Source organism: Mustela nigripes, chromosome X (genome assembly GCF_022355385.1).
Source record: "Mustela nigripes isolate SB6536 chromosome X, MUSNIG.SB6536, whole genome shotgun sequence".
Taxonomy (NCBI): Eukaryota; Metazoa; Chordata; class Mammalia; order Carnivora; family Mustelidae; genus Mustela; species Mustela nigripes.
The window spans coordinates 36,385,269-36,396,186 of record NC_081575.1 but is presented as its reverse complement, the minus strand read 5'-3'; the positions used below and the strand labels follow the sequence as shown (position 1 = coordinate 36,396,186).

Below are 10,918 nucleotides of genomic sequence, written 5' to 3'. Positions count from 1 at the left end.
CCGTGGGGAAATGGCATGAGATCCTGTGAAAGGTCAGGACTCTGCGCGGCAGCAACAGTAGCAAAGTGGCACCTGGAGCTTCAAGGAAGCAAGGGGAAGAAAAGCAAAGCCAAAGGGTAAAGCACCCGACTGCACCTCTGCTGATTCGGGGCAAACACCCCTGCAGCTGGTTGTGAGATGGACTTCATGTTAATAGGCATTAAAAGGCAAACAATAGCAATAATAATCATACTAACAAGAACAAAAAAAAAAATGGAAAATGTGGCTATAAAAGACAGTGAAGATACTGGGAGTTTCACTCTCCTTTCTGGTGGGGGCGGAGGGCAATGAAGGAATCAGATGCTATGTCACCTCTGAGAGCAAGGAAATTACAAATTTTCTCTTGTGTTCCACAACAGGGGATAGGGGCTTAGACTTAGAGCCGCGTTGTAACTTGTTCTTCCTGTCCATCACCCCATTTGTGCATGAGCAGGTCGCAAGCCTCTCCCCAAGTTTCAAATACATCCTCTGAGGAGTCTAAAAGTTTAGAATTTGAGGAGCAGATGCTGGATGCACAGTGGAGAGAGCTAGAACAGGCTAGGGGGCATTCACTGCTCTCAGCAGCACCCCGGGCGTCACCTAATTCTACCTCACTGAGGTTAATTTCACTTTGAGAACAGGCCCCTGCTTTCCCTTTCTCCATCTGAGAATATCTGATGTCCTGCCACATATAGTGCTGCTGAGCGATGCCATCCGAAATGGTGTACATTGGCTCTGAACTGGGTTCAGACATATGACCATTAAATTTGGAGAACAAGAGACCAAGTTTCTTGAGAGAAGGACCCATGAAGGACCGTTTACTTGATGACTCAGCTTTTGACTTCCCTTGGGCACCCCCAGCTCTTGGCATGGTTCTGATGAGAGGTGGCCCGTGGCAGGCCTTTTTCTTGCAGCCCAAGTTGAAAGAGACACTCTTGGATTTGGCCCGAGCCCCACCACTGCCATCATTGGCATCATCCCTCTGAGAGAGTTCAGTGCTGCTCGCGGAAAAGCTTCTCCTTGAGTGTTTCCTGTTTCCTAAGAGGTCAAGTACTTCATATCGAAAGCTGGAAATGTCCTGCTTTAATTCCTAGGGCAAGAGAGAAGACACATTAAGAAGCTTGATCTTTAGTTCAAAATAGGCTCATTGGGTGTCCTTCAGAATGTCCCAGGTTTTGCCTAATGGCAAATCACAAAGTACATAGACTACCAGCAAAATCTCACATTATTCCAGCACAAGAAAAACATACTAATAATTCTGTGGGCAGGGCTGGCCATTGGAAAAATTGTGCAGTTGGCAAAGTTGATTTCAGATGCCCCTCATCAGGAGGACACCAACAGACTTGTCCCTGCTAAAGTGCTAACCAGTAAATAAGGTACTAGCTCTCATAGGCATATCTGCATATAGGAAGACTATGGAAGACAGAAAAGCTTTTAGGACCCTAAGGAATAAAAGTAGGGAAGTGGAACATGTCAGGTTAGAGACTGCTCTTTGACTGAAGTTCCCAGGAAATGTCGGTGTAGATTTTATTTATTTGTCAGTGGGCGGGGGGCGGGGGGTACAAGCAGGGGGCAGTAGCAGGCAGAGAGAGAAGCAGGCTCCCCACCTGAGCAAGGAGGCTGATGCGGGACCCTGAGCCGAAGGCAGACACTTAACTGACTGAGCCAGTTAACTGAGCCAGTTAAGGCAGACGCTTAACTGACTGACCCAGGCATCCCCAGGAAATGTCTTCTATCTTTAGCTGGCTGCCCAGATGCTAGATTGCTCCTTTAAAAACCACCTTTTAAAAGCTTAAGTTGGATCCTATTGCTCCCCTGCTTAAAACTCTTTAGTAACTTGTCACTGGCCTTGGGTAAAAGTAGAAATGCTATTCCAAGGACTACAAGGTCTTTCAAGGGCCCATGTGAGCTCTTCCCACTCTTTCCTCGGGCTCTTTACTGTCCACCTGCATGGACGTATTCTCTCGTGCCTCTGGACCTTTGCCCGTGCTGTTCTCTCTGTTTAGAACACTCATCTGCAACTCCTTTATCTGGCTCCTCCCGCAAGCCTCAGCTTAAACACAGCTTCTTCTGAAAAACTGCCCTGACTCTCCAGATCCTAGTTGAGTGTCCCTCCTCTCTGTCCCACAGCACCCTGTGTTTATCCTGTCACAATACTCAGTCATTTGTCACCTTCTCTTATTACTGTGTGTCACTCCACGAGAGTGGGGGCTGGTGATATCTTGCTCATCACTGTACCCCAGCACCCAGAAGAGTGCTTGGCACATAGCAAGCCCTTAATGGATGAGTTACATCTATGGCTTAGGATAATGGCTTTTATTAAAAAAAAGATTTATATATATTTTTTGAGGGAGAGAGAGAGGAGTAGGGAGGGGCAGAGGGAAAGAAAGAGAGAAACCCAAGAGACTGTACTGAATGTGGAGACTGACACGGGGCTCGATCCCATGACCCTGAGATCATGACCTGAGCCAAAACCACGAATCAGAGCCTCAACCAACTGTACCACCCAGGTGCCCTGGATAACCTTTTTATGTTCCTTAGAAAATATGCATGTGTGGACACGTGGGTGGCTCAGTTGGTTAAGCATCTTCCTCACCTGCTCAGGTCACCATCCCAGGGTCCTAGGATTGAGTCCAGCATCGGGCTCCCTGCACAGCTGAGAGCCTGTTTCTCCCTCTGCCAGCTCTGCTTGTTGCCCCCCGCCCCCATACGCCGCTTGTGCTCACTCTCTCTCTGACAAATATATAAATAAAATCTTTTAAAAAAAGAAAATATGAATGTGTTCTAAGGTAGGGCTTCTCAATCACTTGACATGTTAGCTGGATAATCTCAGTTGTGGGGGGCTGTCCTGTGCATTGTAGGATGTTCAGTAGCAATTTTGGTCTCCACCCACTAGATGCCACTAGCACCCACATCCAGTGTGACAACGAAAAATGTCTCCAGACATTGCCACATGTGTCCTAGGGAACAAAAGTACCCCTGATGGAGAACCATAATTTTAGGCTAATGCTAGTATCAGGAGGATTTTGTTTCGTGGTAGGGTTTATTAAATCTTAGATTTAATAATGGATTAGTTGGTTTTCATCTTATATCTCTGAAGTAAAGAAGGCCTTTACATCTACAGGCATCTTCCTTTTGCTTTCTTGCCCCTCACCCCACATCCTTGTCACAACACTTAGAGCCCTCAATTCCCATACTGGGAGACACCCAGAATATTAAAAGGATGCATAAGGCAAATTTCTTTTGTTCATAAAGCTGATTGTGATGACAGACATTGATGAAATCTCTCCATTGACTGAATGAGAGACTATTCTTACTTTATTTTATTTTATTTTTGAAAGAGAGAACATGAGCAGGCAGGGGGAGGGGCAGAAGGAGAGGGACAAGCAGAGTCTGTGCTGAGCATAGAGCCTGACTCAGGACTCCATCTCACTACCCTGGGACCATGACCTGAGGTGAAATCAAAAGTTGGACGCTTAACCAACTGAGCCACCCAGGTGCCCCAGTGACAGATCATTCTAAGAGAAGATAAAAATCAAAACTGGTTTTGCTGTATTATAGGCAGTCAAATGATCACCAGAAACCTCAAACGCTGTGAAGATTACATAATGCTTAAGAAATGTGAAGTGAGAAATTAAACCACTTCCTGATTCAATTACCTTAAAATTTTCTTCTGTTAGTCCCTCGTTTGTTTTGGAATTTCTTATCATAGCAGCCACATATCTTTTGACTAAATTCCTGATGACTTCCTGGAAATTAAAAAAAAGGGGGGGGCATTCAGTTTTCTTCTCAGGCTCTCAGGAAAGGAAGAAACACTGTCAAGAAATGAAACATGCTTAGACTGTCTTTGCAATAGGAAATCCTCCTGGGATCCAGTCATTTTCTGCAAAAATCCAGTTAAGTGCACTGGCTAAACAAAGAGTGACTGTGCGTCCAAATGTGTTGGCAGAGTAGGCCAGCAAAATCAAATTCACCCAACAAGAAACCTTTCAGCCCACAAAGAAGGCAAACACATATTCACATTTATAGAATAATGAGAGTGGAATATCCTTGGAAAGTTATGGCTAATACCCTCCCTTTGGGGCTACACTAAACTACAGACCTCCCACTGAGATGAGAGTTGTTCTTCTCTCTTGTAGAATTGATAAAGTCACTCTTTGGTGTCACAAAGTCTGCTGATTTCAGTGTCTATTAATTACATAATCCAGATATTTTTCTTAAAGTCAATGCATACTTCTCCTTTACAGGTATGCTCTCTTTTTTTAAAAAAAAAGATTTTATTTATTTTAGAGGGAGAGTGGGGGAGGGGCAGAGGGAGAGGGACAAAATGAATCTGGCACACCACTGATCACAGAGCTTGGTGCAGGTGCATGGGGCATGATCCCATGACCCTGACATCGTGACCTGAGCCTGAATCAAGAGTCAGAAGCGCGACTGAGCCACCCAGGCCATCTCAGGATGGCCTCTTTTTACTTAGCCTCCTGGGAATGGCACACACGTGGTCACTCTACTTTGTGTCAGTAAGGGTGAAGATGATAGCTACCGCTAAACATACCAGGACACACACACCCACATGCCCACACACTATTATGCGTACATGTTCATCATTCAATTCTCGCAACCCTGTGAGTGAAGTTATATCACCCCTGTTTAACAGATGATGAAACCGGGGCTCAGCAAGGTTAAGTGACTTGTCCAAGGTCACACCACTGACCAAGAACAATTTTGTTTAGTCCCTGGGATGAGCTTTACCTGATAATGTTGATTCTGTATCAGGCTGTCAGCATGGCGTTCCTGTAATTGACAAAGGACAGAGAGCTCACATCAGTTGTCTCCCAGCAGCCCATCCACTCGAACATATTTCTAAATATTAGGACTGGAGGACAACACAGGAGTTCCTGCCTGACAACCCCCCACACCTCTGTAGGTTGGAGTGATTTTATGCTGTTTAATATAGGGACTGTCATGAAGGGGGGGCAGTCAGGGAGGAAGCTAGAAAAAAAGTTTTTTTAAAGAAATGGAATTTTAAAAAGCCTTACCGTGAAGCTTCTCAAGTTGTGCCTTCTCCGTCTACCATCAGGGTCTCTTTTGGGGCAGAAGGTGTTGTTAAACCAGTTACCAAGGTAGAGAAATGACTTGGGACTGGGGATGATGTTGAAAGGAGGTGGCAAAGTGCCACCTTCATCAAAGTAACTCATCCAGAGCTTTGTCCTTGCAAACTTCCACTCAATATCGGCATGATCCTGTGAAAGGGAAGTTCAAGACTTTGGAATGGGAAACTGCAAAATGCACCCATGCCTCCTTCTCAAAGTTCGGCTTGCTTCTTTAGAGGGCAATCTATCAGTAGGTATAAAAATTCAAGTTACACATACCCCAGGACCCAGTAATCCTTCTTTGAGTGGTTTATCTGATCATTATACTTGCAAAAAGAGGTATGCACAGGGTCTTTCGCTGTTAGCACCATAGCTTGTCAGCAAAAAAGCTAGCAGTGACCTAAATATCCAACAGTGGGAGCTTGCTTGAGTAAATGATGTTATGTCCACAAAATGGCTTGCAATATAGCTATTACAAATATAGTAGATCTATCACCATTTTATAGATAGAACATATGTATGTGCATATGCGCTGATCCAAATATCTGTAAGAGCGCCAAGACCTGGAAGTGAAAAAAGCAACATAAAGCCTCTATTGTGTACAATGATGCCATTTATGCACCTGAAGCACCCTTTATAGGACATGCTTACATGTTCTAGACAGGTACATAACAGCAGTTATTTTTAAGGAATGGAATTGGTGTGGGCAGGCTTTTTTAAGATTTATTGATTCATTTCAAAGAGAGAGAAGGGGCAAAGGGAGAGAACCCCCAAGCAGACTCCCAGCTGAGTGTGGAGCCCAACGGGGTGGGGATGGAGGAAGGGGGATGCTCCATCCCAAGACCCATAAGATCATGACCTGAGCCAAAACCAAGAGTCGGATGCTCAACTGATGAGCCACCCAGGTGAAGTGTCTGTTCAGATCCTTTACCCAATTTTTATTGCATTGTTTTCTTATAGGTGAATTCATATATATATATATATATATATATATATAGCATACCTTGGAGATATTGTGGTCTCTGTTCCAGACCCATCACAGTAGAGCAAATATCACAACAAAGCAAGTCAAATGAATTTTGTTGTAGTGCATATAAAAGTTACATTTACAATATACTGCTGTCTGTTGAGTGTGAAATAGCATTATGTTCAAAAAACAATGTGCACGGGGTGCCTGGGTGACTCAGTGGGTTAGGCCGCTACCTTCGGCTCAGGTCATGATCTCAGGGTCCTGGGATCAAGTCCCACATCGGGCTCTCTGCTCGGCGGGGAGCCTGCTTCTCTCTCTCTCTCTCTCTCTCTCTCTCTGCCAGCCTCTCTGCCTACCTGTGGTCTCTCTCTGTCAAATAAATAAATAAAATCTTAAAAAAATGTGAACACTTTAATTAGAAAATACCTTCAAGATTTATTTATTTTAGAGAGAAGGAGTTGGGGGCAGCAGAGGGAGAAGGAGGGGGAGAATTCTTAAACGGATACTGTGCTAAACGTAGAGCCACACTCAGGACTCGATCTCACTACCCCGCGACCATGACCTGAGCCAAAATCAAGAGCTGGATGCTTAACTGACTGAGCCACCCAGGCACCCCAATTAGAAAATACTTCATTGCCAGAAAATGGTAACCATCATCTGAGCTTTCAGCAAGTCATAATCCCTGATCACAGATCACCATAACAAATAGAATAATAATGAATCCGTTTGAAATATTGCAGGAATTACCAAAATGTGAGACAGAGGCAAAAAGTGAGCAAATGTTGTTGGAAAAATGGTGCTGATGGACTTGCTTGATGCAGGGTGGCCACAAAACTTTAATTTGTTAAAAAAAAAAAAACACAGTATGTGTGAAGCACAATAAAATGAGGTTTGCCTGGGGTGGCTGGGTGGCTCAGTTGGTTAAGCCTTTAGCTCAGGTCATGATCCCAGGGTCCTGGGATGGAGTCCCACCTCAGGCTCCCTGCTCAGTGGATAGATAGTCTGCTTCTCCTTCTCTCTCTGCTGCTCCCCCTTCTTGTGCTCTCTCTCTCTGTCAAATAAATAAATAAAATCTCATTTAAAAAAAACACAAGGTATACCTATATTCTGGATACAAGCTCTTTGTCAGGAATGTGGCTTGCAAATGTTTTTTTTCCTGTCTGCATCTTGTCTTTTCATACACTCATTAAGGTCTTTCATAGAGGAAACTACATTACTTTCAATGAAGTGAAATCTGTCACTGTTGGACTGAGGATCTTAGTCCCTTTCTGGCTATTGCCTGAAGAACTTCCTCATTTCCTAGCCACATGGTCTACTCCATAGGAAGGCTTGTAACATGGAGGCAGGCTTACTTCCCAGAAACTGAGAGACTGAATGACTATAATCTTGAGTAACAAATCCTTTCCTAAGTCATATGGTTTTTAATTCCTTGCTTTTGATAAAATATAAAGCAAACCTAATCAAGTTGTCAGATGATAGATTATTAAAATATTATTTTACGAAACATCTTTACATGACTTTTTGGCATGTGACTCAGAGTTCAAGAAAATTGAGTGACAATGGCATAATAAAACTGTCCATTCACATATACTTATTGATATGAAAAGGTTTCTTAGCACTTAATTTTATAAAAATATAAAAATATAGTTGATGCTGAATTTTGTTCCTGAATATTAATATTCTGTGGATATAATAACTAGTTAGAGGAAAACCCTATTCACATATTTAAGCAATTCATTACTAGTAAAAATGTATTTTGACATCCTAGTTATCAGAATTTGTAAATATATTTGTGTTCTTTTGAGCTGTTTTGTACTGCTAATCATGGAATCATAACTTAATTCAAAGGAAATGCTTTAACATTTATTACCTTCTGGCCACAGGAAATAAAAAAATTAAAATTTAATTTATAGTTTTGTTATGAAGAACTGTTATAGCATGATCGATAGTAATAAAATATTTAGAACAAAAATTTTATAGCATTAGGTTAAAATCCTGTGGGGATGTGAATGGAAATAAGAATTCAAGGAGAAAAGGAATGATGTAAACTTCCTGCCTTTAAAAAAGATTTTAGCCATTTAATTTTAATTTTTTAAAGATTTTATTTATTTATTTGACAGCAATAGAGCATAAGCAGGAGGAGCAGGAGAGGGAGAAGCAGGGTCCCTGCTGAATAGGGATCTCAATGCTGATCTTGATCCCAGGACCCTGGGATCATGACCTCAGCCGAAGGCAAGATGCTTAATAAACTGAGCCACCCAGGCACCCTGCCATTTACTTTTTAAATACATGGTTATGAGTTACAAATCACTATGGGATTCAGATTCCATTGGATACATTTAAATGAGTGATTGGATAGTTTTATTTTAAATGTCAGTATTTACCCTATTCCAGAAATGGTGTCATTTGCAATGGTTTAAACTTAGGATGACATAGCTAGATGTCAACCTGTAAAAATATAAAAGGATGTATAGATTTTTTTCCTCCAAATTCATAAGAGAGTATGCTGGAAAAGCATTTGAATGCCCTTAATGAGACCCAGGACTAAGACAGCTTCAGTACATTAAGTGCATACACATGCATGCACATGCGTGCCCCCACACACATAATACATGTATTATATATAATATATATTATGATAAATATAATATATTTTATATATGTGTGTACAATTATAGGTATAGTAACCATCACTGCCCTGAAATCCTGCCTTGAGAGACAAAGGTGCTGTAGGCAAGCTGGCATGTAGAGGAGGACAGGGGTTCTTTCCACTACGTTGCTGAGCCCATAACACCAGAAGCAAACCTTGAATTTTCATTTTAACTTTTTTTTAAAAGATTTTATTTATTCATTTGACAGACAGAGATCACAAGTAGGCAGAGAGTCAGGCAGAGAGAGAGGGGGAAGCAGGCTCCCGGCTGAGCAGAGAGCCCGATGTGGGGCTCGATCCCAGGACCCTGGGATCACGACCTGACCTGAAGGCAGAGGCTTTAACCCACCAAGCCACCCAGGCGCCCCTGATTTTAACTTTTGATGGCCCCAAATAGCCAAACTTTCATCCGCACAATGTTTCCATAGCTCTTGAAATGAAGTAGCTATTCAGTAAGAATTTCCTCAGATGGATTGAGTCATATTTTCAAACTTGCCTAGGTACCCCAGTATCTGGAAGTGCTCTTTAAAAAAAAAAAAATTCCTGTGTGAGTTAAGCTTTTTGTTTGTGTTTTAAACGCTAAGAAGTTATGTCCTTTTAAAAAAATAGTTGTCTAAAATGCTGTGGAAAAAAAGATATCTGATTTCAACGAAGAATAGAGTCATACAGTGGGCCAAGTGATAAACCACAGACATCTTTACGAGCTCGGGCAGCTTTCTGGTGTCCCTCATTGTCCCTACTCCATTTAGATGGAGGATATGATTTTGGCTAAGCATTTTGAAAACAGCTAAAGGATGCCCACTGCTACCATTTCCTGCCCCTAGTACTCAGGTGGGCTCAGGTTGGGAATTTCTATGTATTAATTGAGCAGAGAGGTTACTGTAAATTACTGTCTTGATAGTGCTTTTCCATTCATTTATCATGTATTAAGTCATGGTCCACCTAACCTCCATTCTTTGGTTCCTATGTTGAGAAATGATTCCAGAATATTCCAGACAATGTGCTAGGTGCTGGGTAGAGAGAGATGACTGTCCAACAGTGGTGGCAGGAATATTACATGGAAGATGATTAGTGTACAGAATTAAAACCCGAAACCTGAAAATCTGGAAATAATAGAGCACCTGGCAGGATTAAACCATGTGATCCATGAAGTGATTAGTAAGTATTCATTCAAATATTCACTCATTTATCAAGTATATATAGACTTTAGATGTTAGGACAGTAGCAGTGAACAACAGGGACAAAAAGATGATTTGGTGTGTAGAAATCTGTTTTATTTTCAATCCTTGATCTAATTTGAATGGCAAGATTATAGCTGTGTCTTTTGGAGTTGTATTAGTCTAAACCTCCCTGAATGTATGAGGCCCCAAATGTTTTTATGCATCTGCATGGGGCTAGCCTTTCACCTTTTGTGGTGGACAAATCAGACGTTGTCTTTCATTGGTTATTGTCAGTGTTTGGTGGCAAAGCTTTCTACTTTCTGCCCTACCCTTTCTGCTCAACTATTACTTTTGAACATTCTCCAAGATCAGCGCCTGGGAGGGTTCTTTTGTGTAAGAAGATTGTATAAGCTTAATAATCTCAAAATGATGTCTATGGTTTATCACTTGGCCCACTGTATGACTCTATTCTTTGTTGAGATCGAATGCTTTTTTTCCCACAGCATGTTAGATAACTATTTTTTTTAAAGGGGCATAACTTCTTAGTGTTTAAAACACAAACAAAAAGTCAATACAACCATGGGCTGCAATTCTTCCTCTTCCATACTTTCCCAAATTTCAGGACTTCTGTGCTACCATATATACTTTTATTTACTTATTTTTAATTTTTTAAAAGATTTTATTTGAGAGCGAGAGCGAGTGAGGGAAAGAGAGAGAGTGCGCGCGCGAGAGAGCGAGCGCAGGAGCATGGGGGAAGGGCAGAAGGAGACAGAATCGGATCCTCCACTGAGCAGGGAGCCCCATGCGGGATTCCGGGATCATGACCTGAGCTGAAGGCGGATGTTTAACCAACTGAGCCACCCAGGTGCCCCCATAATGTGCTTTTTTTTTTTTTTTTAATTTTTTATTTTTGATGAACATATATTTTTATCCCCAGGGGTACAGGTCTGTGAATCACCAGGTTTACACACTTCACAGCACTCACCAAATCACATACCCTCCCCAATGTCCATAATCACACCCCCTC

General features: G+C 42.1%; 1 protein-coding gene across 1 annotated transcript in view; it reads right to left on the bottom strand.

The window, feature by feature from the left end:
- Nucleotides 1–277: 277 nt before the first annotated feature.
- TRPC5 (transient receptor potential cation channel subfamily C member 5) overlaps nucleotides 278–10,918 on the bottom strand; it is a 135,033-nt gene continuing 124,392 nt past the window's right edge. Inside the window, exons 7-10 of the mRNA XM_059384723.1 lie at nucleotides 5,058–5,261; nucleotides 4,771–4,812; nucleotides 3,678–3,767; nucleotides 278–1,108 (exon numbers count right to left, since the gene is read on the bottom strand). Of these exons, the coding sequence (XP_059240706.1) occupies nucleotides 416–1,108; nucleotides 3,678–3,767; nucleotides 4,771–4,812; nucleotides 5,058–5,261 (1,029 nt within the window). The 3' untranslated portion in view covers nucleotides 278–415. The remainder of the gene's footprint in view (nucleotides 1,109–3,677; nucleotides 3,768–4,770; nucleotides 4,813–5,057; nucleotides 5,262–10,918) is intronic.